The sequence below is a fragment of the Myotis myotis genome, unplaced genomic scaffold (genome assembly GCF_014108235.1).
Source record: "Myotis myotis isolate mMyoMyo1 unplaced genomic scaffold, mMyoMyo1.p scaffold_m19_p_12, whole genome shotgun sequence".
Taxonomy (NCBI): Eukaryota; Metazoa; Chordata; class Mammalia; order Chiroptera; family Vespertilionidae; genus Myotis; species Myotis myotis.
This window is the reverse complement of record NW_023416316.1, coordinates 16,560,847-16,587,372: the sequence shown is the minus strand read 5'-3', so window position 1 is coordinate 16,587,372 and position 26,526 is coordinate 16,560,847. Positions and strand designations below refer to the sequence as shown.

General features: G+C 40.0%; 1 protein-coding gene and 1 long non-coding RNA gene across 3 annotated transcripts; one reads left to right on the top strand and one right to left on the bottom strand.

The window, feature by feature from the left end:
- Window positions 1–2,205: 2,205 nt before the first annotated feature.
- LOC118667191 lies at window positions 2,206–16,070 on the bottom strand. Of its 2 annotated transcripts, XR_004971181.1 has the most exons (4): window positions 15,871–16,070; window positions 12,674–12,752; window positions 12,247–12,344; window positions 2,206–3,304 (listed from the first exon to the last, which is right to left on the bottom strand). It is a non-coding gene; the product is annotated as an uncharacterized LOC118667191 (long non-coding RNA). The 2 variants fall into 2 exon arrangements; XR_004971182.1 differs by lacking the exon at window positions 2,206–3,304 and having other exon boundaries at window positions 12,246–12,344.
- An 857-nt stretch (window positions 16,071–16,927) lies between these two features.
- LOC118667692 (WD repeat-containing protein 76-like) lies at window positions 16,928–20,366 on the top strand. Its single transcript, XM_036331477.1, has 2 exons — window positions 16,928–16,931; window positions 18,392–20,366. Exons 1-2 carry the CDS (start codon window positions 16,928–16,930, stop codon window positions 20,281–20,283), a joined length of 1,896 nt encoding a protein of 631 aa, XP_036187370.1. The 3' UTR covers window positions 20,284–20,366.
- The last annotated feature ends 6,160 nt before the right edge of the window (window positions 20,367–26,526 follow it).

Below are 26,526 nucleotides of genomic sequence, written 5' to 3'. Positions count from 1 at the left end.
TGTGTATATATATGTACATAATGTATATATGATATAGTACACTAATGCCAGTATACTGAGGTCTGGAATTTACTTTGAAATTATCATAAAAAATAAGATGGATTAACAGATGAGTAGAGGGATGAATAGATATGTGGCAAAACACATATAGTGAATTGTTAATAACAAAATAGATAGAAGTGTCCACTGTAAAATTTGTTAAATTTAGCTATGTTTGAAAATATTTTCACAATAAAACACTGGAGGGAAAAAGAAATCAACTCACATTCCCAGGCCCAGCTCTAAATAAATTATGAAGTAAATGTATTACTTTACTGTCTCCAATGACCTCCTCCACTCCAGATCATCTTAATTTTTTTGAGCTAGAGCTTCATTCTCCTCTCAAAAGCAGAATTGCCTATATAGTTTCAGTACACTAATACTATGACTGTCACAAGCTCAACTTTAATTACTTTGCTTAATCTGAAGTATTAGTGTATTAGTTACGGTCCTTTGGTTGTGATCACCGTATACTAACTTAAGCAAACAGGGAATTTATTGGAAGGATTAAAAAAAGAAAAGCTCACAGTATCGAAGCAAAGCTTGGACTCCAGGCATGAAACGTAAGAACTCCAGAGAGTTTAAGTAGAAGGAAATACAGTGTTGCCCCAGGGACTGATGCTGTAATGAGTCAACTCCGATAATTAACAGCCTTTCATCATTTTGCTCATAATTCAAATTTCAGGCAGAGAATTTCCAACTGGCCTTGCTTGACCATCAGTCTGTATTCTGGGAGAGAAATATCATTTCCAAATGGAAACTCAGGTGCTGTTACCCAAAGAAACTGAAATGGATGCTGAACAGCCCCAAAACAAAATAAAACTACAGTAGATGTATATTCTTCTGTCACTTTTAATAAGACACTAGAGACTATATTCTTTATTTAAAAACTAGAAGCCCGGTGCACAAAAATTTGTGCACTCGGGGGGGGGGCGGGAGGGGGGGCCTCAGCCCAGCCTGTGCCCTCTCCCAGTCTGGGACCCCTTGGGAGATAACAGCCTGCTGGCTTAGGCCTGCTCCCGGGTGGCAGAGGGCAGGCCCAATCCCTAGGTGCAGCCCCTGGTCGGGCTCAGAGCAGGGCCGATTGGGGAGTTGGGGCACCGCCTCTGGTCATGCACAGAGCAGGGCGGATTGGGAGGTTGTGATGCCACCCTCAGTCACGCTCAGGGTAGGGCCGATTGGGGGGTTGGGGCACCGCCCCCTGTCACACTCAAGGCAGAGTCGATGGGGAGATTGTGGCGCCACCCCCTGTCACGCACAGAGCAGGGCCGATCAGGGGGTTGGGGAGCTCCCCCCTGTCACTCACAGAGTAGGGCCAATAGGGGAGTTGGCACACCGCCCCCTGTCACACACAGAGCAGGGTGGATCAGGGGGTTGGGGCACCGCCACTGTCACACTCAGGGCAGGGCCGATGCGGAGGTTATGGCTCTACCCCATCACACACAGAGCAGGGCCCGTGGGGGGTGGGTTGGGGCGCCACACCCTGTCACACACAGAGCAGGGCCGATCAGGGGGTTGGGGCGCCACACCCTGTCACACACAGAGCCGCAGGGCAATCAGGGGGTTTGGGCGCTGCCCCGTCACACTGATCCTGGTGCCGGGAGGCATATTACCCTTTTACTATATAGAATAGAGGCCTGGTACACGGGTGGGGGACGGCTGGTTTGCCCTGAAGGGTGTCCTGGATCAGGGTGGGGGTCCCCACTGGGGTGCCTGGCCAGCCTGGATGAGGGGATGATGGCTGTTTGCAGCTGGTCACATACCCTTCAGGGTGGGGATCCCCACTGGGGTGCCTGGCCAATCTGGGTGAGGGGCTGAGGGCTGTTTTCAGGCTGGGACTGAAGCTCCCAACTGCTCCTTTTTTTCTTTTTTTTTTTTTATTCTGGGCCAGCTTTAGCTCTGAGGCTCCAGTTCTTAGGCCTCAGCTCCTGAAAGCAGGTATCTGGTTTGTTTCGGTTCTATAATCGAAACTCTGTATCAACTCCAGCTCTGAGATCCCAGCCGGCTGAAAGCTGGTTTTTGGGCATCTATATTTGTTACAATGTTTGAAAGTGCAGGTCAGAGGCCTGCAGCGGCCGGCGGGGAACGTTGGAGTCCTCCGTCACTGAAGCAAGCAGGCCTCATGTTAGTTTCAAGCTGCCTGGCTGCCGGCCGCCATCTTGGCTGACAGTTAATTTGCATATTTCCCTGATTAGCCAATGGGAAGGGTAGCGGTCGTACGCCAATTACCATGTTTCTCTTTTATTAGTGTAGATTACTCTGTTTCTCCGCTTCCTTCTATCTCTCCTGTGACCAACTCTGACTGTAACCATCTTAAAATCTCCGCCAAAATGTCATAGTTTGTCCTTTTGCTCTCTTCTCAGCCCAAATCCAAACTTCATGAAAAAGCATAATCTCCTTCTACACAACCCATCCTGGCTGAGGACTTCCCTGGTTCGCCCCCTGGGCCCTCCCCAGCAGATCTCCACCTGGATCACCTGGAGTATGTGGATCTATTTTGTGATTGGTGAGGGTGGGAGCTAAGCCCAGCTGCTTGTCCAACACAGCACGGCCCGTGAGAACCCGAGGGAGCCCCAGGACTCCCACCTGATCTAGCCGAGCGCCACCCCCTGCAGAGCAGGAGGGCTTCTGGGGAGCGGATTCCTCCTTGGGGGAGCTGCTACCTGAACACAAGAGAGTAATGAAAGTTCGTAACGCACAGTAAGCCATTTTAAGCAACTGGATTGGAAGTAACAATTTCAACAGAAATGTGTGATGGGGAATGGAGACTTGGCTCCGGAGCTGCCCATTAGGGCCGTGTTTATGTGAGTCAGGAGAAGGCCTGGCTCTGAAGCCACGCTAGCACACTGTGGCCGTGGAGCATGCCCGGCACCGGCCGGCCCTCCAGCGTGGGAGGCCGTGGGCCAGCTGGCACGGTTCTTCCCAAAGGCACCACACCCCTGGTTTTCAGGGTGTCCTCACACCTCTGGTTCCATTGCAGAAGTGCACACCCATCGGCAGCCGGCAACCTGGGGGTGGGGGAAGTTTCCCAGCTCTTCTTGATTTTCCAAGTTCTGACTTCATTTTTCTCCAGGGCATTTTCGCCTCATTTTTCTGACTACGAAGGACTGCAGCTGTTTTATTTGGCTCTGATTGTCCTTAAAAAACGGGAGTCTAAAGCTGCCTGTTCATATTCAGAAAATGTTAATTTTAGTTCTGGCTTTATAAGTTATTGTTTGAGTTTGGGAAAAATCACTCAAACTTCTCCAAATTGTAGTTTCCCCATCTGTAAAAAAAAATAATAATATAAAATAAAAATTAAAAAAATTAAAAGTCTGATCTGTCTACTTTAGGTTATTGTGAGGATCAAATGTCATAATTTTTTTACCATTCCACTATAGGTTTCCTATGTGTTTCTGATAAAATTACATAGGTTCTTTATATATTAATATATTAACCATTTTAAAATGTCTGTCTGTCTTTGCCTTTAATTCTCTTTAGGTTGCTTCAAAAATATAAAATATACTAAGTGCAATGATTATAAAAATAATACGTAAATACTGTATTTTTTAATAAAGAGCTATTTCAAAATATTTCAACTTACCCATAAACTCACCAGTGTACATTTGGGAATATACACTTATCATTTGACTATCCATATACTTGCATATATTTGTGAAAACATATTTTATAACAAAAGTAGGATCAGAAATACATGCTGTTTTATAAACTTCAATTTCATAATATGTTTCAAATTATGGATATGTGAAAACAGTTTTTAAGAAATGAAATGCTTCCAAACATTCCCTATTACTGTCAGTATAATAAGTATTTTTACTATTGACCCAGCAAAACTTATTAGTTTCCCTAGGATAGTGATTAAATTTAAGATTGTGTTTCCATTCTTAAAAATAAGCATTTTTAAAAAATATATTTTTATTGATTCCAGAGAGGAAGGGAGAGGGAGAGAGAGATAGAAACATCAATGATGAGAAAGAATCATTGATCAGCTGCCTCCTGCACACCCGCTGCTGGGGATCCAGCCGGCAACCCAGTCATGTGCCCTGACCAGGAACTGAACTGTGACCTCCTGGTTCATAGGTCGAGGCTCAACCACTGAGCTGCGCAGGCTGGGCAAAAGTAAGTATTGTTTTTAAAAGAAAATCAGCTAAAATTTATAGGATGCTGACAGCTAAGCAAAGACCGCAACGCCTCTGAAAGGGACTTGCACATGTTAATGTGGTAAAGGACGATGCTGGGAGGATGGAAGCCTGGGTAGTGGAGTCATATATATTGGATTAGATTCCTAGCTCCGTCCCTTTACATCTCCCTTTTTCTGCTTATTAACAAAACAAAAGGCTACAGGTCTACCTTAAAACAGTATTTTTATTTAATACTTAAAACATAGAGTACCAGTCAATATATTACTACAATTATTAATATTCAATCATAGACATTTGTTATAGAAATAGGCCTTTAAAAACATCGAGCCCTAGCTGGTTTGGTTCAGTGGGTAGAGCATCGGCCTGCGGATTGAAAGGTCCTGGGTTCGATTCCAGGTCAGGGTACATTCCTGAGTTGTGGGCTCAATCCCCAGTGTGGGGCGTGCAGGAGGCACCCGATCAATGATTCTCTCTCACATCCATGTTTCTCTCTCTCCTTCTCCCTTCCCCTCTCTCAAAGCTAAGGCCAGAGAGTGGAGGTGAGTCAAGATCTCGTTCTGCCTTATTTCCCACCTGCCATGTTCTATGGCGTTATTTGCAGAGCATGTGTAGGTCGGGATCTTTTAGCTTCAACACAACTTCTAGGTCACTGCAGCTGGTGGAATTTCCTTCTGTCCTCTGGAACATGGTCTCCTGTTATCCATAGCCTCTAGGGTCCTTATTGATTTAGGCTTATATATACCAGTAATCCCCTAATGCCATGATTTTTAAATGTTTTCATCTCATGATAATGTAAGCTAATTGCTAAAGTTCTGCGGCACACCAAAAGATATATATTTTTGCTGGTCGAACAAAAAAGTAGGCATAATTTTGATTCATTCACACTGAATGGCTATTGTGTTGGCTATTTTCATTATTTTATTTGACAATCTAAGGCAGTGGTCGGCAAACTGCAGCTCGCGAGTTTGAGTGTGGCTCTTCCACAAAATACCACGTGCGGGCGCACGTACAGTGCGATTGAAACTTCATGGCCCATGCGCAGAAGGCGGTTTTTCGGCCTGGGCGAGTCTATTTTGAAGAAGTGCTGTTGATATTTGGCTCTGTTGACTAATGAGTTTGCCGACCACTGATTTAAGGGGAAAGAGGTCAGTTCTCCTGATTGGTAAATAGTCAGGTATTTCAGATTTTAAAAATCCTTCTGGAATGTTGGTTGAAAATCGCTGCCCTAATGGAATAATGGGAAAGGACATGTCATACACTGAGTTTTTAGGGTGAAGCTGGTAGCACCACATCTAAGCAGGCCCTGATAACATAAGCAGTTGCCATTGCCTCGGGGTGTTTAAAACCTCTGGATCGCAGATGACTGTTTTAAATTAGTTGCTCAGAGTATTTCTAGTGTAAATAGATGTTTGGATCTAACTAGATATTTCTTTGGAAACTCAATGTACATCACTGTTTAATTACATAATTTCTTTTCATAAAAAACTACTTGGGATTCTGCTATTCCGCCCTCCATGTCTAAAGCTGTCTTCCTCTCATTAGAATACAGTCCTAAGGAGAATTAATTGAGATGATTGGAGAAACAGGTAATGTAAAAAGAGAAAAATAATTTTGTTTTGCTTATGGACTTTTTTCAAATGATGCATCAGCTGGACTTGATTAGGTTGCTCCAAGGATAAAAGGGCCCATTGAAAATATCAGAGACATCAGCTTCTAGATCCGCGGTTCTCAACCTGTGGGTCGCAACCCCTTTGGGGGTCGAATGACCCTTTCACAGGGGTCGCCTAAGACCATCGGATAACACATATATAATTACATATTGTTTTTGTGATTAATCACTATGCTTTAATTATGTTCAATTTGTAACAATGAAAATGCATCCTGCATATCAGATATTTACATTACGAGTCATCACAGTAGCAAAATTACAGTTATGAAGGAGCAACGAAAATAATTTTATGGTTGGGGGTCACCACAACATGAGGAACTGTATTAAAGGGTCGCGGCATTAGGAAGGTTGAGAACACTGTTCTAGATGGAGAGAAGTGGAAACGGCAGCCAACTAGGCACTAATGAAGTGTTGGGTCTATTTCCTTACAGAAAGCCTGGGAGTTTGAACTGCATGTAAATCTGCAAGCCACGAAACCAACATAGAGAGAGAAAACAAGGGTAGTGGCAAACCAAGAGGTTTCAATTAAATGGAAAGCTATGAACACAATTACATTGGGGCCTCCTTCCAGGGCCCAAAATGCGTCCTCTGGCTCTGTCAGGGCTGGGCCTTGCTGTGGCTTATGTGCGAACAGCTACACGCTGAGGGGCTTGCCGTCACTCTATACTTCAAAGCTGTAAGTCAAGCTTCTCCAGTGACTTTAAAGCAAGTTAAATAAACACCCATCAGGGAAAAGAGGGAAAGCTGTGGCTGAGAGAAACAGAGAATTCCCCGAACCGGCAAGAAGCAGCAGATATTACAGAGACCCACCTCGTACACCCCCATTTGGCTGGGCCAAGGACGTGGCTTTCCCAAGTTTCTCAGAGCCAGGCTGTGGCGAACACAGCAATACACCACCCCAGGTTCTTCTTCAAGATTGAACTTGCTGCTCAGCTAAGAGGAACGTGGCCAGCAATGAACCTCCAGCTGACAGCAACTTCAGGGTCACACTCATCTGCCTAGAACTGCTTGGCCCACCGTCCTACCTTTCTCAGGACTGTCTGCATCCAATGACCAAGCAAGCCGGGGTTGTAAAAGGTTGGCCATAATGTATACAGACAGTATGACTCCAGATGGCCCTAATACATCAGAACCACGATGAAGTAAAAATAAATAGAAAAAGAGTGTGAAGTCGAGAAAAAATAATATCAGGTGACAGAATTAATATACAAAACACATTCTGTAAAGTCCTGTACACTTGCTAGCAGTCGGCTGCAAAATAAGAAATGTGCCCTTTGAATTAGTGATAAATGAACGAGTGAATGGAGGATTAAATATGTAAAGACTATAAAAATCACTAAGAAATGTATAAATATTTGAAGATACGATGAAAAGACAAATCATGATTTAGGTTGTAAAGGTAATCATGAAACGATTCTTCCCCAACTAATTCATAAATGTAATGTAACGCTAATGAAAATTCCAAAGGGTTTAAAAAATTGACAGAAATAGTCTGCAGTTTAACTGAAATAAAAAAAAAAAAAAAAGATGAGAATAGCTACAATATTTTGAAAAACAAGAATACGAAAGGGGAATTGCATTACCAGATTGAAATATGTGATGAAACAATATTAAAAATAATGTGAGAGATGGGCAAAAAAGAAACCAGATGATACCAATCACACTAAGTAAGAGAGAGAACTAGGCCCAAGTATAACATGAGAATTTAGTGCAAATATCATTTATTGCTTTTCATGATTCTAGAATTTCAGGAACAGAATAGACGGCTTATTTCTAGGTCACACTGTGTTGGCTACGGCAGCTCATTGGGGGCTGAAGGATCCATGGTGGCCTTGATCATGTGTCTAGTGTTTCATTTGGGTGGCAGGATTGGACTTGGATTAGCTGTCTCTCTCTCTCTCTCTCTCTCTCTCTCTCTCTCTCTCTCTCTCTCTCTCTCTCTTCTTTCATCTGTCAGTAATCTAGCATGAGTTTCTTTACATGGTGACTGATTTCAAGAGAACCAAAATTGAAGCTTCCCAGCCTTTTAGACCCACAACTAGCAAGCACAACTGTAGCTGCATTCTGTTGGTCATGAAAAGGTATACCAGCCCAGATTTTTAAAAAGGTAAATAGACTCAAACTCTTGATTGGAGGATTTTCATGTCTACACAGGAATGGAGTCATCTCATGCCATTGCTTATATCCACCTCTGCAAACAACCTACCACAATGAAGTTTATTATTGTAACACACACACACACACACACACACACACACACACACACACACACACCCGCCCAGTTGGTTTTGCAGGCTAATTCTACCAAATATTCTCTTCCAGGGAACAGGAAAATAAGAAATGTTTCCCAACTCATTTTAAAATGCTTATATAACCTTGATTCCAAACGCATACTGAAGTACTAAAAGAAAGGAAAATAAGCCGGTCTTATTTAAAAATATAAATTGAAAAGTACCTGAATAAAATATTATCCAATTGAATCCAGCAATGTATAAAATAAATACAGTGCCCAGTTTCAGATGAATTTACATCTGAAATCCCAATTAGTGTGATTCAATCAACTTTAACAAAATAAATGAGGAAAAACATTTTTTTAAAAAGCATTTCAACAGGTGAGGAAAAATTTTTATTGAAAAATAATTCATGATTTTAAAGAACTCTTAGCAAATCAAAGTGAACTTCTTTAATGTGATAAACAGAATCTACAGGAAGGCTACAACAATCACCCCAAATTGTGAGAAGCTGATGCATTCCTTTCGAAGCCTGGAACGTGATAAGGACATGCACAATCACTACTTCTATTCAACATTATACCAGATGCCCTGGCCAGAGGGGTAAGGAAAGAGATAAGTGGTATACAGGTTGGAGAGGAAAAAACAAAACAATAACTATTTCCTGATGATATTTTTCCCATTTAGAAACTCCAAGAAACTCTTCAAATAAACTATCAGAGCAAATACTATAGCTTAGCTAAGTGGCTGTATAAAAGATGGATATATAAATACAATTGAGTTTTCAAACATTAATAATTCAATAAGGCTGGCATGGGTTACTGAAAATAACATAAAAAGTAGGTATATATTCAAAACAAAACATGTCTTAACCCAAAGAAAACTATTTTGAATTAATGTTAATTTTTTAAAATAAAACTATTGGGCTAGCAGAAACTATAGGTGAATGTCTAAGTAAATAGAAAGAGATTTTTCCAAGTATAAAAGCTATAGAAAGAGTCATAAAACAAATAATTGATAGTCTCCATAAAACATGTTAAATGATATTTTTAAATGTCATAACACTTAAGTGACAAACTGGAAAAATAGCCACAAATAAGATAAAGATTAATACCCTTAATGTACAGAGCATACTTATAAATCTTAAAATCCACTGAAAAAACACTAATGCTCCAATAGAAATATTAGCAAAAAATATTCATTGAGTAAAAGTTTAGTCTCAATACAATAACAGTAATGTGTTACTTTTCAACCAACAAATAGAAAATAATACCAAAAAAAGGTAATTTGTGTGCTATGAGATAGGTCCTTTCCTACACTGCTGTTAGGAGTTGAAGTTGTACCGCCATTCTCCATGCCATATTTACATAGCACAACATAACTCTGTCTATACTTGACCCAGTATCTGGGTCTGCATCTAGTCATATAACCCAGATGAAAAATCATATATTCATATATTTTATAAATGCAAAATAGGTTAATATATTTTATATAATTATATTTAATACTAGAGACTCAATGCACCAAATCCGTGCAAAAGTAGGCCTTCCTTCCCCCAGCTGCCGGCACCGGCTTCCCTCTGACGCCCAGGACCCAGGCTTCCCTCTGGCCGCCAGCAGGCACCTGGGACCCAGACTTCCCTCACAGCCCCAGCTTCATCCGGAAGGTCATCCAAAAGGACATCTGGAAGGTCGTCCGGAAGAATGTCCCAGTCTAATTAGCATATTACACTTTTATTATTATAGACATTACATCTTATTATATAATTATATAATTATATTATTAATTATATTATTATATTATATAATTATATATATATATATATAGTAAATACAAAGTTATCCATAATATTACTTGAACTACAGAAAAACTGGATATGCAACAAATACACAATGGTTACATAATATATGACTTGCCAGTAGTTGACTTTAATATGTTTGGGAAGCCTTCTTCAAGGAGGGTTTTATGCAAAAATCCAACACATAAATTAGTGAAATGCGGAGCTGCTATTTGAAAAGTGCAAGGGGAGCGTAGAGCCCGATCCACTCGATGGCCCCTCTCCCAATTCCTGCTTCCCCCAAGCCCTGGGGTGGCCCCCAAGACGCTGCTAAGCATCCCTGAGACTACATGGAAAACGGAAAAACAGCAGCACTGCTATACCGTATTACAAGACTATTGAATTCATTCCTTGACAAACTTGTAATGAGAGAAAAGCTTAAGGTATATTCTCACATTAAAAATTAATATACACAACTGCATTCCGTATGATCTCAACTAGACAAATATATAGGTAAATATCCACTGATTCTTTTTCTTTTGTTCTTTATAGTGATCCATAATTTTCAATTTTTCTACCAAGACCATGAAGTGCTTTCATAATTAGGGGGAAATGAAAAATTATTAACAAGCGTGTAGTTTTCATTCAGAACCACTACTTCATGCTAGAATTATTATATGCATCTGTTGAAAAAAAAAATCTTGGAATTTTTAAGAAAAATTTTATTAGAAACAGCTAAAGAGCTCTCCAATAATCTACCTCTGGGACGTTCATCTTCAGTGTTATTCAGAGCACATCTGAAATCAATTACAGCCCCCCACTGGCTTCAGGAACCTCTGTGTGCCTCCAGCCACCTCCACAGCAAATTGCCTCAGCCGTGGTCAAAGTCAAAATTTCTCAGTTGCCTTGGTTAACCTAGAAATGTTTTGTGTAATTTGCTATTATCTGGAAGGAAAACAGTTGTTAGAAAATAAATCTTTTTTTGACTTTGTCTTGTTAAGAGGATGCCAAGAAATATTCTTCAATGTTAAGACATAACAGAAGAAAAATAACAAATATTCAGAAATTAAATGGAATCTCCAAGAAAAATCACTGTTCTTCCATCTCTAGATGCAGAAAGTAATGGGTTATTTTCTTTTTAACCTTTGAATGCTGAATAGGACATCTAGAAGGAGTGTAAATATGGATATAAGAAGAATTTTTATTTTTTCCTTCCTTCCTCCATTCAGAAAACATTGACCTAAAAATCTATAATATGAAGGTATTGTAACTAGGGGCTGGGAACAGATTCATACAGAGTAGGGGTGAGGATGGAGGCAGAAATGTAAAGACATGAGTGTGGGCTATTGAAGAGTGCAATAATAAAGGTGTGTGTAAGCTGTTCTGGAAATTCAAAAGAGAAAACCACTAATTTACTTTCCTAAGGGAGGAAGAACAAGCGAAAGAAATTATGAAGGGGATGTGAGGGGGAGTATGTTGCATACAAAGAAAATAACTGATCTATAATGACGCTCACTCTTCTCAAATGGTCCCTTACAGCCTCCAGGCAATTCAACTGTATTTCTATAGCTCGTTCATTCGCCTATTCTCTAAAATGACTAGTTTGCACCTTTTTCTCTCTCCTCAAACCTCCAACACTTCCTCCCCATCTTCTCTCTCAGATGATGAGCCTGCTTTCTTTTCCACTGAGAAAACAGAAGTAATAGAAAAAGAAAGATTGGTATGTGTGCCCTATTCTCCACCATCCCTCCTGTGGCTCTGGGTAAACTCTTGGCCTCTGAGCTGAGGCCAAGCCCTTCACTTGTGTGGAAGGTCTCAGTCCTCTTGCCAACTCAAGAACACTGCTTCAGCAATTGTTTCCTCTCTGCCCTGCATCTTCAATTTCCCTCTCTAAGTCATTCACATCCGCATACAAAAATGCTAGATCTTAAAATAAAACCCTCACTTGACCTCACATTCCCTCCCAGCTACCAGAACACATCTCTGCCTTCCTCTATAAAACCTTGACTAAACATGGTGGCTCATTTCCCATTCTTCCCATTCCCTCTTGAATGCAATCCTATCAGGCTTTCCTCCCAAGCATCCACTGAAAGAGGTTTCATAAACATCCCGAGCCCATCTGCATCGCTCATACTCTCTGTCCTCCACGTGCTTTGCACCACCACCATTTGACATTCCATACATTTACTTGCTTGTCTGCTGCCTAACTCTCCCAACTAAGCTATGGTCTCCAAAAACTCTACCCCAAGGGCCCAGAACATCGCCTGGCACATCTCAGGTATTCGATAAATATCTGCTAAATAAATGGATAGGTGAGATAAATAAATGACTGTGCCTATGAGTATGCAATTATCAGGTTGGGGAGCAGAGAGTCAAACCCAAAGGTACCTGACTTTAAAATCATGTACCACACAGCTTCATCCTCCAACCAGGGTCTCGGATAGGGGGGACTGGAATAGATGGCAGTATCATCAATGAAGTAGGGTCTATAACAGAAGTAAGACAGAGAGTTGTGAAATCGCTTAATAGTTTGCAAAATAAGCATGACATCAGAGAAACTGCCTGCTTACCTAGAGGTGAGTAATCAGGCAGCCTCGGGTATCTACAAAAGGAGCAACCACACGACCTAAGCCGACGTCACAAAGCCCAAGCTTACACACAAGGACCTTAGCAGGTTCTCTCAGAGCCCCAAATTCAGGGTTAGGTATTCCAGCCACAGACGATTAAAAGCAAACAACTACAAGGACGGTGCTAGAGGGTGCACAACCCCACACATTTACACACAAAATTTCCAGAAGCCTTTGCAAGAACTTACCTGACTTACTGTGGTTTCATTCAGCCTTAGCACAGCCCTTCACAACTCAACAGTTCCTCACACCTCCACGGTGACTCTCCTGCAACAGTCGAATACAAGGGAGCGTAAGGCAATCACTGTATAAATCCACACTCCGAGATTATGACCATAAGGCTACCTTCTTTTCAAGAAGGTGACAGATAAATCATATATTTTGGAAAAGATAATTATAAAATCTTGTTGCAAGCTGTTTAAATCCTGCATTTAAAGTGATAAAATTTCAGGGGTAGGGGGTGGGACTCTATTTAATAGAAGATCTCAACTCCCAGTCATGCTGGATAAATGGGACATTAGTGTACTTGATTTTTATTTTTAATTTGTGTTTGACTCATGCCAAAGTTATTTGAGAGGTAATAAATATACCACCACTCTGGCATCGTGGAAGTAACATCTGGTATCAACAATCCAACACAAATTGGTATTAACTGGTCCAGGAAACAGGAGAGTTCTTACTCTAGGCATTTGGTGATCTTCTAAAGAGAGAAAATAGCCTTATTTGTGGGTAACTAACTATACTTTTTCCAAGTAAGGGATTGGTTTTCTGCGATTAGCAATATAGCGTTCTCAAAACTGGAAATACATTTAGCAGTACCAAAGAAAATTCCACTAATCAGGCTGTTAACTCTGCAGACCAGAGAGAGAGAGAAATAAGAGGTTAATGCTAAAAATTTCTAATTTTTCCACCCTCATTAGCACTTCTGGTCTCAGATTTCACTGTTGGCATTAGCAATAGAGCACTGAAGCCTGTTTTTGTCACACAGCGAAGATTTATTTAACTTGAAAGTCCTTCCCAGTTCACGTGGATTAAAACCATAGCTAAATACCTTGTCACATGTTTCTTATTGTGGGTAGGCATACATAACTTTCCAAAGAATAATTATTATTCCAGTGTAGACTTTGCCCAGACTTTCAAAAGCTGACTCTAGATCTTGAAAAGCTAAAAAACTTGTTTATGATTTTGAATCAGCAAAGATTGTGTTCAAAATTAATATATGGAAAATAGAAAAATAAAGCTTTGAAACCAATTTCCCCTTCTCTTTGAGCCAGCTTTTAAAATTTATGGTAAAAAAGTATTACATGAGAAAAAAACAAACACTCCATTCTTTCCCATATTCAGTAGTCCAAATATCAGATGAGATTCTTTAAAGATAGAATTTTTTTGCCTTGGGAGGAATGGAATGGTTTTCTAGATGTAGGACCATCACTCTATTTTCTAGCCAAATATTTAAAGTCCTTACAATCTGCTATCCAAACACATAAAATTTAAGGCAATATAACATAGGAGTTAAGATTGTAGGCTTTCATATCCCAAGAAATCAGAAACACCAATCAGAAAGGATATATGCACCCCTATGTTCATAGCAGCACAATTTACAATAGCTAAGATTTGGAAACAGCCTAAGTGCCCATCAGCAGACGAGTGGCTTAAAAAACTGTTGTACATCTACACAATGGAATACTATGCTGCTATAAAAAAGAAGGAATTCTTACCATTTGCAACAGCATGGATGGACCTGGAGAGCATTATGCTAAGGAAAATACTAGTAAGCCAGTCGGAGAAAGATAAATACCACATGATCTCACTCATTTGTGGAATATAATGAACAACATAAACTGATGAACAAAAATAGATCCAGAGACAGAGGGAAGGCAGGGGTGGGGGTTGGGGGTAAGAGATCAATCAAAGGACTTGTATGCATGCATGCATGTATTACCAATGGACACAGACACTAGGGGGTGAGGGCATGTGCTGGGGGGTAGGAGTGGCCGGGGTGAGGTCAATGGGAGAAAAAGGAGACATATATAATACTTTAAACAAATAGATTTAAAAAAAAAAAAAACTGTAGGCTTTCAAATCCGACAGGGTTTGAGTTTTAATTTTCCTTTCTACCCATTATCCCAGTGACCTTGCACTATTAACTTCTATAAGCCTTAGTTTTCTCATCTGCAAAATGAGATAAAAGTATGACCTGTTTCATACCTTTTTTAAATATATTTTTATTGATTTTTAGAGGAAGGGAGAGGGATAGAGACATAGAAACATTGATGAGAGAGGAAGTCATCAATTGGCTGCCTCCTGCATGGCCTCCACTGCGGATCAAGTCGCTCTGGGGCATGCGCCCTGACCTGGGAATCAAACCGGCAACCTCTTGGTTCCTGGGTCTACGCTCAACTGCTGACCCAACCAGCTGGGCTGTTTCACACTTTTAAGGTGACTGAAATAATACATGTAAACCACTTAGCACAGAGTAAATGCTCCAGCTCTGTGATCAGTGATCATGACTGTGATTGTGTTATCGTGATAAGTAGCATAGTTTGCTGTGAGTCTGAGTTCCCTTCGCAGCATCACTTGCCTGCCTCACACACAAGTCACGTATTATTTCCTTCTTAAATATTTAGTAATAGCCTGATGATGGGATGAGTTTTAACTTGGAACCATGTTCTTGAAAGCCAAGAAATGTAATGGCTCCTCTCTCTTCCATTTCATCTACCCTCATTGTTCCTTCAACTTTCTTCCGAACTTTCAGAAACAACTAGAGAGGGAAGACATGAGAAGACTTGGTTACAAACAGAGGATGTTTTTGAGAATTGGGAAATCTGGGAGCAGAAAGTTTACTCTTGGGAGAGTTGAAATGGGTAACAAAATGAAATGGGAAGGACCTTCAGCCCAAGTGAGAAGAAAACAAATCCTGGTGGGTATGCATGTCAGTCACTGGTGCGACGTGACGGAAGGCCAGTCTACCAGCTACTTTGGGCCACCACGCTCTATAATTGTGCCTGGAGCCTTTTCCATCTCTTTAAGACCAACTCCCTTCCTGTGCTGGCTGTATTTTAAAAAGTACCCGTGAAGAAAAATACAATTAACTCAGTATATTATGAACCTAGAAACGATGACAATGAAGCAGGCAATGTTAATAGAAGACGGAAAAGGGGCATCCAGGTAAGTTCAGCTTTGTAGCCTTCACCCAAATCCTATCCAGAAAGGAAACTTCAGTCCCTGTTCTCATATTGGGCCCAACAAGCGTGTTTTGTCCATTACTATCAATGACTGACCTTGACGTTATAAAATGTTCTTTCTTCTCACTAAAAAGAACCTGCAATGTCCCTTCCCTGTTGTGCTTCCCCATCCCCCCTCCCCCAGCATTTTGCCCTTTCACCTCTGGTTTTTCTTTCTTCTTCTTCTTCTTTTACTGCTGGATTTATAAAATCCTTTGAAACATGTTGTTTCCAGATGTAGGTCCCAAGTGCCCTGTCATTTACTTCCCGTCCAAGCAGTGAGCAGATGAAATTACACAAGTTCGGCTGCATGAGTCCACCCTCCAACGCCTTCATTAAACTCCAGGATTTTTAAAGAGTCTGCCCGATTCCTGGCAGGGACCTTTCCATACTTCCACCCCCAAAGCTGTAAATTATTACCTCATTAAACCCAATTGTAAATGATTAGGTGTCTGGAATGTACTTTCCTTTCCCTGCAGCCTCCTTGGAGTAATTACTGCATCGCAGGGCTCCCTGCTTAACTTAGCACATTATTCAAGCAGTGCGGTGTTTGAGTAGCTCCCGGAGGGAGGAGGTTTTATTTTTGTTCGGGTATTATAACTCTATCTTTTGGTTCCAACAGTGGAAGATTTGCGACCTCCCATTTCCCATTGAGCAATCTCTCTTTTAACCAGAGAAAGCTGTAATCAACAGGCCTTTGTCAAGAATTCATTTTTCTTTCTGCCACACAGGCGGTTGGAACTACAGAGCTTTCGTGTGTGCTTTTCTGAGCATCGGTGAGAAAATTTACCATTTTAAAAAGGCTGCTGTGGCTGCCATTCATTTACATAGATAAAGAGCATCTGGGAAGAGAGTAAATCTTAAAAGTCCTCATCTTCTCTCTCTCTCTCTTTTACAGACACACACACACACACACACACACACACACACACACAGTTGTAACTATGGGAGATGATGGATGTTAACTGGACTCACTGTGGGGATCATTTTGCAATATATACAAATATCACATTGTTACACTGTACACCTGAAACTAATATAATGTTATATGTCAACTATATCTCAATTAAAAAAAAAAAAAAGATCACCTGGGAAATGTTCAAACTTTGTTCTGAGATAAGAGGAACAAAGGTAACGCAGGTAATCCATGCCTATCCACCTAATTCTGATTCTTTGATGAAGTTCTTTTTTAAAAAACTTGAAGAATCTGGAAAGGTCATGGGTAAAGGGTTGGAGAGACAGAAAGAGGAGGAGGGGCTGTCACACTGAATAAATAATCTATCCCAAGTTCCCAGCCTGGTTGCCATCACTTTCGCGGGAAAGGTAAATCGAATATTCCCTGAGGGACAAACCCTCAGCAGGTCAGTCCTCTTTCTTATGGAGGTTTCTGCCTCTTCAGTTGATTCATTGGTTCAGTTTTCAGACTCAACTCTGCCTGTCTTGGGCTGCTCTGCCATTTGTTCCATGTGCAGTCTATAGCCTGTGCTTCACCATGTCCCTGGAATATAGGTAGAGATACTGACTTATCATATGGAGAAAGAAAATAAGGGCCGTTGAGCAAAATGGGTTAGCTGAGGTCAACCAAGTGCTAGTAGTACCGCCAGTTTGAAGTTAAGTGTCTACCATGTGTGAAAATTCTTTTCAAAAATAGATAAAAGAATGGAACATCGCTCATTTCTTCCAGACATCTCTAAAGGAAAAACTCAGCAAGAAGTACGGGAATGGAGCATCATTCATTTCTAACTGAGCCTATGAATGTGTTCTTGTGAATTATGGATGAGTCCAAAAGAGAGCTATTCCTATCTGGGCATGACAGATACAGAGTGGACCAGAACCATCACTATCCATTTCTCTGCACTCATTCGTGTGAGGAGAAAGTCCAGATAACGCTGCTTGGGAGACCATTCTCTACCTGGGATGGAATACAAGGGTGTAACTTGGTCTTGGGCCTGGCCTGGCACCTTGGGATAAACAGAAAGATTATAGGGAAAAAGTAAAGGAGCTGTTTCCCTAAAGAAGGAGGAGCACAGTGTTACCCAGGCGACAAAATAGGACAAAGTCAAGAAGGGTACAGGCTCCTCTCTCCTGTCTACACAGCACAGCTTTGGTTTAGTAAAGACTGAAAAAGTGTCACTTAGGCACTTTGTCAGATTGGGGAAACCATCTGTTGGCAATGTCTTCAATGTTGTCTTAGTGGACACCAGCAGTAGTGATGATGCTGAGTCATGATTCTCATGAAGTTTCATGAACCTCAGACATTCAGAACAGTGCAAAGCCAGGCCATGGTGGCTCAGTGGTTGAGCATCAACCTATGAACCAGGAGGTCACCATTCGATTCCCAGTCAGGGCACATGCCCAGGTTGTGGGCTTGATCCTGGGAGGCACCCGATCAATGATTCTCTTTCATCATTGATATTTCTATCTCTCTCCTTCTCTGAAATCAATAAAGATATATATTTTTTAAAACAACAACAAAAAAGTTGTTGGGAGTCCTCAGTCTCCCAGTATTTGGATGTGACTTCTGGCAGGAAATTGTTCCGATGGAGGTTTGCTGTTCCCTGGCGGCGAGGAAGATCAGAAAGAAAGGTTTCGTTTGTTACCTGGGTTTGAAGCGGAGGAAAATGGGCTCACCTTGCGATGCAAGATAGTGTTTCCTCAGCAAAAGTGCTGGTGTTTTCAAAGCAAGGTCCTGGCACCAGCCAGCAGCAAAATCACCAGGATTCAAGGGAAAAATATTCCTCACATCCCATCGCATCTTTAAGGTGCATGAATTTAAAGAAAACCAGGACGTCGCTGACGTATCTCGGAGACTAGTTTTAGAAAAAACAGCTAAGGTGTGTCTTGTCCCCTTTTCACTCAGTGATTACAAGCCAGATGCATTTAAGCTCCCCAAATCCATCTTAGATAAGAATTCTAACAATGAAGCGGCATGTAAGACATATAAGAAGACCGAAATAAAGAAAACTTTCAGGGAGGTTTTAAGTCCGAAGATGAAAGCCACCACATCTTCTAAGACAGAATCCACTCTGCAAAAATCATCCTTGGATGTTCACACAGAAAATCACAAACAGCACATGAGCACGTCGGACACAGGGCTTCTCAGTGTCGAGATGGAAGACAGTCAGGATGGAGACAGTGATGAAGATACATCAGGCCTGGATGATTTTTCAGGATTGTCACCATATGAAAGGAAGAGACTGAAGAACATATCAGAAAATGCAAACTTTTTTGCTTCACTTCAGTTGTCTGAGTCAGCTGCAAGATTCCGTGAAATGATAACGAAGAGACAGCCTTCTGAATCCAGAAGAAAGAAGCCCAAGAAGAGAGAAAATGGAATTGGATGTAGAAGGTCAATGCGATTACTAAATGTAGATCCTTTAGGAGTTTCATTACCGGAAACCCCAACCCAGCCAACAGTAGTAGAAGATGAAAATCCTTTGTTACCTCCTGGGCCTTTAGAAATGACTCCTGAAAATCGAGATGATAACGGTGAACTACTTAAAGGATTTCTACAGACTTGGGCAGAAGTGAACAAGACCAGTAGTAAGAATAATGAGAAGGAATTATCGAGCATTAAAAGCTACAAAGCCAATTTAAGTGGCATGGTCATTAGTGAAGATACTGTTTGTAAAGTTACCAAAGGTTCAATATTCTCTATGGCTCTTCATCCATCAGAAATTAGAACTTTGGTGGCAGCTGGGGCCAGATCTGGGCAAGTTGGACTTTGGGATTTGACTCACCAACCAAAAGAAGATGGAGTTTATGTTTTTCAACCCCATAGTCAGCCGGTGAGCTGTCTTTACTTCTCACCTGCCAATCCAGCTCACATATTGTCACTGAGCTCTGATGGCACATTACGCTGTGGGGATTTCTCCAAGGCTGTTTTCGAAGAGGTGTATAGAAACGAGGGAAGTAGCTTTTCCTCCTTTGACTTCTTGGCAGAAGAAGCCTCCACTTTGATAGTAGGACACTGGGATGGAAGTATGTCATTGGTGGATAGACGGACACCTGGAACTTCTCATGAGAAACTGATCACTTCTTCTTTGAGCAAAATAAGAACTGTTCATGTCCACCCAGTGCATAGACGGTATTTCATAACTGCAGGATTGAGAGATGTTCATATTTACGATGCAAGGCACCTGAATCCCAAGGGAAGCCAGCCTTTGATTTCTTTGTCTGAACACACAAAGAGCATCGCTTCTGCTTATTTTTCACCTCTGACTGGTCACAGAGTAGTAACCACATGTGCTGATTGTAAGCTGAGAATCTTTGACAGTAGCTGCATATCCTCTCAGATTCCTCTCCTCACCACCATCAGGCACAACACCAATACTGGACGATGGCTGACCAGGTTCCGAGCTGTGTGGGACCCTAAACAAGAAGACTGTATCATCGTTGGCAGCATGGCCTATCCACGGCAAGTGGAAATCTTCCACGAGACAGGAAAACGGGTGCATTCCTTTCTCGGTGGAGAATGCCTTGCTTCTGTGTGCTCCATCAAGGCTATGCATCTGACTCGGTATATTTTGGCCAGAGGTAATTCCAGTGGAAAGATACATGTTTTTATGAATTAAGAAAGTTGCTGGGTTTTTGCTTTAGCAATATTAATTTGTTCAAATTAATTAGTGTCTATTTAGCAAAAATAAATTGCTTTATTAATAGGAAAAAAACAAAACAAAACAAAAAAGTTGTTGGGGAGAGGTCCAGGGGGTGGGGGCTAGCGAAAGGAGACATATGTAATACTTTCAACAATAAAGAATTTAAATTTTAAAAAATACGGTGCACATGGTGGAAGAATATTAGCTAAAGACACAAGACAAAAAACTGAGTGAGACTTTAAAGGACTTGACATCCTTTATCAGCCTTGGGCAGGTGTCAATAGAATTTATTACAATAGTGACCCTATTCACACCTCTGGTCTCATGAGTTCTGGAAAAATTAAATTATATAGAGAAACATATTAAAATTAGTACCACAAAATGGGCACAGAAAAGAGTAACTAGTCAAATAGACTGAATAGAAGAGGTAAAGCAGGTTTCTAAATACTTCATGTTAACCACATTTTAAGTAATTCACTCCCTAATTTTTTTATTCATTTTAAAATTATCATTTAAAAGCCTATTAGCTTATTAAGGTTATATGCCATCCCCCACAAGAGAGAAAACTAGTATGAGAGACCTCCAACTACTAGTAATGTAAATATTTTTATACATTTGTAAGCTGTTTGTATATTTTTATTAAGACTTTTTTTGGTCTTTTTCTTGTTGACTTATGAGTGCTCTTTATATTTTAAGGATGACAACACTGTGTCATTTATTGAACAATACATTTTACCTGTTTTAGAGTAGAATTTTAAATTTGTTTATAATAATTTCAAGGTACAAAATTATTATTCTTTATTTTTTATTTAATTTTATGTTTACATTATAAGCAGAATATATTCATCTGTACTTTTTAGAATTTTATTTTTATAGTTCCATTTTTCAAATGATCTCCTATGCAATAATGTTTGGAGTAATGGGTGAGAAAAGGCTGCAACTTTATTGTTTTTTCCAAATAGGTACTTCTTTTTAAGGAAAAGAAGTGGAATAAGATAATACTCTGCAAAATTTGGGGGGGGGGGACCATTTTTCTTCTCTATCACAAGCTAAAACCTTGTCTGCTTCTTAACATTCTATCCTGCTTTACTAAATTACATTGGTTTACTCTTATGCCAATACCACAATGCTAAATTATAGTATGTTCTAAAACTCTGTGATGCAAATGTCACCTCATAATTCTTTGTTTTTCACAATTTTATTGCTGGGTTTTTCTTCAGGTTAAGATGTAGAAGGTTGTGACCCACCATTGTTCTCACCAGAGCAACTAGAAAAATGTGGATAAAATTTAAACTTCTTGCCGAGACCGGTTTGGCTCAGTGGATAGAGCATCGGCCTGCGGACTGAAAGGTCCCAGGTTCGATTCCGGTCAGGGGCATGTACCTGGGCTGCGGGCACATCCCCAGTAGGAGATGTGCAGGAGGCAGCTGATCGATGTTTCTCTCTCATCGATGTTTCTAACTCTCTATCTCTCTCCCTTCCTCTCTGTAAAAAAATCAATAAAATATATTAAAAAAAAATTTAAACTCCTACGTTTTAACCCACTGGAGAAGTATGAATAAAAAGAACCTAAAGCCTTCAGAGAGGGGCAGACCCATCCTGGCTGAGCAGAGACCCTGGACTGCTGTACCCCTGGGAGTTCTTGCTGAGTTTACGCAGAAAGAATCTTCTGGGGTAAGGAGAAACCAGTTAAACTTTTGACTGGCATAATGAATATGCCATGTGAGCTGATGTAATAGAATAGAATCATCGGAACCCCAAGTAGAGAGCTAGTCCATCCTTCCAGCAATTCTCCCCAATGGGCTTGTACTCAGTCTCTGGAAGAAGCATCTGGGAATCTGGGAGCAAGGCTGGAAAGCAAATATAGATCCCAAAGTCCAGTAGCAGGAAGAGGTTGTTATATACACAGATAGGATTTCATGCCCAAGAAATCGGAAAACAAATGCAACCTGAAATGAACTAAAGCTGTAAAGCAGCCTGAATCCTGTTAAATTCCTGATAGGATAAAGCCAAACGCTTCCCCAACCCCCTTCAAACTACCTTATAAGAAAAGATATGCCCCTTCTGGGGGGAAGTAATATTCACTTCAATATCTATGATTTTTAAACACAACAAATAGTTATAGTTCATGGAAAGAAAAAGGAAATGTGACTTGTATTCAAAGAAAAAAAATAATCAGTTGAAGGAGAACTACAGATGACCCAAATGTATGACTAGCTGAAAATGACTATAAAATCAGTACAAAAATATTTTTCATATTGGAGCAAAAATAGACCTAATGGATGAAAACATGGGTAACTTCAACAGAGGAATTAAAACCCTAAGAGCAATAAAGAGTATTCTAAAATATTTAAAATTAGGAATGCATTGGATGGGCTTACTATCAGATGAAGCAAAAGAAATAATCAATGAACCTAAAGACAGAGTAATAGAAAACAGATTAAGAATGTTTTTAAAAAGCAGAGAATAAAAGAGACATGAACTACTAACTGTAATTAGTACTTTTCACACACATACAAGCTAGTTTAAGGACCACAGCTCTGGACCCAGCTTGGGAAATCCAAGGAAGCTGAGATAACATGAACAAAGAACACTCCACCACAGATCAAAAACCAAGCCTGCAGATAGAGGAGTCAGGACACAAAAATAAAACCTGGCCTGGAGAAGGTCCGGTGACAGGTCTAATCTCCTCAATGTATAAATGATAAATTGAGAACCTGAGAATGATACCTGCTTGTCCAAGGTCAGACAGCAAATCATTGGCAGAGCTCGGACCAGGACAAACTAGGCCCTTAGTCCCTTAAGGAGTGGTGGGAGTGAGGGTGGGGAACTGAATCTGAAGGGGTGAAAGGAATTCACCAAAGATCACTCAAGAAGGGGCATCAGAGCCTGACCTGGAAGCCAGTTCTCCTGCCTGTTAGGCAGGTACATATTCACTAAATCTTTGTCATCCACTCCTGATCCTCACACCCTCCAGTGCAGAGCCCCTCACCATGGCTGATAACTGCCTGGTGCAAGAATTTCTCCATGCAGTATTATCCACATCTCTGTTATCCCCAGTCAATGAATGGAAAGGTGGTGATGAGAGTCCCATCAGAGGGTCAGGGGTCTCTGAACTGACCCTTGGCACACTGGGACTCTGACATTCCCACCCAGGCCCTGATCAAAAAGAGTTACAGGGGAGCCCAGCCAGTGTGGCTCAGTGGTTGAGCATCGACCGATGAATCAGGAAGTCACAGTTCGATTCCCTGTCAGGGCACATGTCCAGGTTGAAATCAATAAAAATATTTTAACAACAACAACAAAAAAAAAGATGTACAGGGGAAAGACTCATGTTGTTCAGAACGATGATGAAGAATAGGGAAGCAAAGAGAAAGCAGAGGAAATGAGAGGCTTGGTTTTTTGTTCTGTTCTTTTTCATTTTCCTCATTGAAAAAATACTCACCATAACATTCACTATTTTTAAAAGTATACAATTCTGTGTATTAGGATATTCATGAGGTGATGCAAACGAAGTATTTTCATCATCCAAAAAGAAACCTTGTCCCCATCAGTAGTCACTGTCCATTCCCGTTTTCCCCAGCCATGAGTCTCCTTTTTGTCTATATGTATTTGCCTCATCTAGACATTTCATATAAATGGAATCATATAATTAATAAAATTACAAAAAAAGAAAAATGTTTTTAAGTCATTCAGTCTAAAACAATGAGGAAAATGAAAACAACAGTGAGATACCACTTACACCATCAGAATGGCTAACGCTAAAAGATGACAATATCAAATGCTTATGAGAATATAGAGCAACTGGGATTCACATACAATGTTGATGGGAGTGAAATATGGTAAAAAAAATAAACTTTGGAAAGATGTTTGTCAGTTTCCAATCAAGTTAAACATTCATCTATCCTATGATCCAGCAATCCTATTCCCATGTATATGCTAAAAAGAAATGAATGCATATAGTCACAAAAGGATTTGATCAAGAATGTTTAAGGCAGGTCTATTCCTAATTTTAGTTTTGTCTTTCATAAGCATTTTTATTTTATTTTTTTACTTCTGTAAGTGTAAATATAGAAGGGTTTTTTTTTTCCCTGTCATTAGCATTTTATTTTTAACATATTTGTTTTATTGATTTCAGAGAGGAAGGGAGAGGGAGAGAGAGATAGAAACATCAATGAGGAGAGAGAATCATCGATTGGCTGCCTGCTGCCTCCTGCACTCCCTCTACTGGGGATGGAGTCCGCAACCCGGGCATACGCCCTGACTCAGAATCAAACTGTTGACTTCTGGGTTCCTGGGTTGATGATCAACCACTGAGTTATGCCGGCCAGGCTTCTGAATTCAGCGTTTTAGGAAGTTTTGCCTTGGTGATCATAAATGTAGAGTTTTAATTTTGTCTATATATTTTGTCAGATTTGGTATCAGTGTTTAACTAGCAATGTACAATGCATTGGGAGTTTCCTTCCTTTTATGTACTCTAAAATATGTCATGTATGGTGGCAATTACCAGTTATCAGAAGGTTTGAAAACAACTCACACATAAAAATGATCTAGGTTTTTATCTGTCCTAGAGATAATTCTTTTTGCAACACTTTTCAAGGTTTTTATCTGTCCTAGAGATAATTCTTTTTGTAAAACTTTTCAGTTAATTCAAAGGTCATTAGCCTATTCAATTTTTCTTTATTCTGACTCAGTTTATATATTTTCCTACAAAACTGCCGGTTTTCATACTTGTTAGTATTAAATATCCTATTCTCTTGTCAACTTTTATAACTCTTTTAGAATTTGATCCCATTTTAATTCATAACACTGTTTTGCACATGGTGAACTTGATAGGCAGTTTCTCTGTTTTATCTGTCTTGATTAATTTCTTCTTTTATCTTTAATTCTTTTCTCTTGATTCCCTTTGATTAATTTGATTATTATCCAACTTTCTGATTATTGTTGGCTTATTTTCCTTCTTTCTAATTTAACAGAATTGCACTGAAAGAATGCACTGTAGGTGTATTTAGCTTCCAATGTATAATATCTTATGCCCAGTGTTCTGATCATGATCATTATACTGTGATCATTTTCAATAATCTTAGCTTCAAATTTTTTCCTATTTAACTCACAGAAAGAGACATATTGGTCAGAAATTGGATTTGGCTGCTGTGAGAGGCCCTAACTGGCAGTGGCTAAGATAAGGTGAATGTCCATGCAGGCGGTCGAGGGCGAAAGGCGGCTCAGTCTTTTTCTATCCACCAGTTTCCACAGTAGGTAGTTTCTACATCATGATTTCAGATCACTCTGGCAGTTCCCACAGACGCATAAGAAGAAAGGAAACGATTTGGGAAGTTGCACATATCACTGCCATCCACATTAGAATCTAGTCATATGGCTGCATCTAGAATAAAGGGATTGTGGGAAAGGTAGTCTGTCCCTCGTTGGCCATGTGCCCGATTAAAAATTCTATTACCAGGTAAAATGAAAAAAAAACAAATAAACAGGGACAAATATCTACCACAGAGTTTTAAAAATATTTCCAATGAGCTGATTTATTTTCAATTTCTAATATCTTTTCCAGTGGATCAAAAAATGGGATTTGAGTTATTTCTAGTTCTTAAATGTATTGATAATTTGTATACTTTAATACATAACTATATAATTCTTAAATATCCACATATGTTGAAAAAGAATGTGTTTTCTTTGTAGGGGACAAAGTTTTATGCTTATTTATAAATCAGCTCTCCTGGTTCTTCCTGTCTATTCTTAACTCAAGCACTTTATCTGTCAGCTATGTTCCTCTCAGGATCCACACGTCTACCACTTTCCTTTTACTCATTTCCCAGTTTTCTACATCCTCATTCTGAATAGATGCTTAGAGATTACAGACTTATAGTAGATGTCAGCTTCACATATCCCATGGTTATAATTCTGTAAAATGCAACTTATCTTAGAAACGGCTATTTGCTATTTTTTACTGACATTAATAAGTACCTTGCACAAATGTGCCTCTTTAACAAAATATTAGGAGCTATAATTACTCAAATAATATTAATAAATAACTGGAGTATATTTCAAGTTGTAGTTTCACTATAAATTCTTGTTCCTAAAAGAAAAAATTAACTAAATTGCAATAATATAATTGGGATGTTTTTAGATTAAGATTTTGGAAACACTATATTATAGCCAAAACTTTAATACAAGAAGCAGGCTGGAAGACGTTAATAGGGGGGA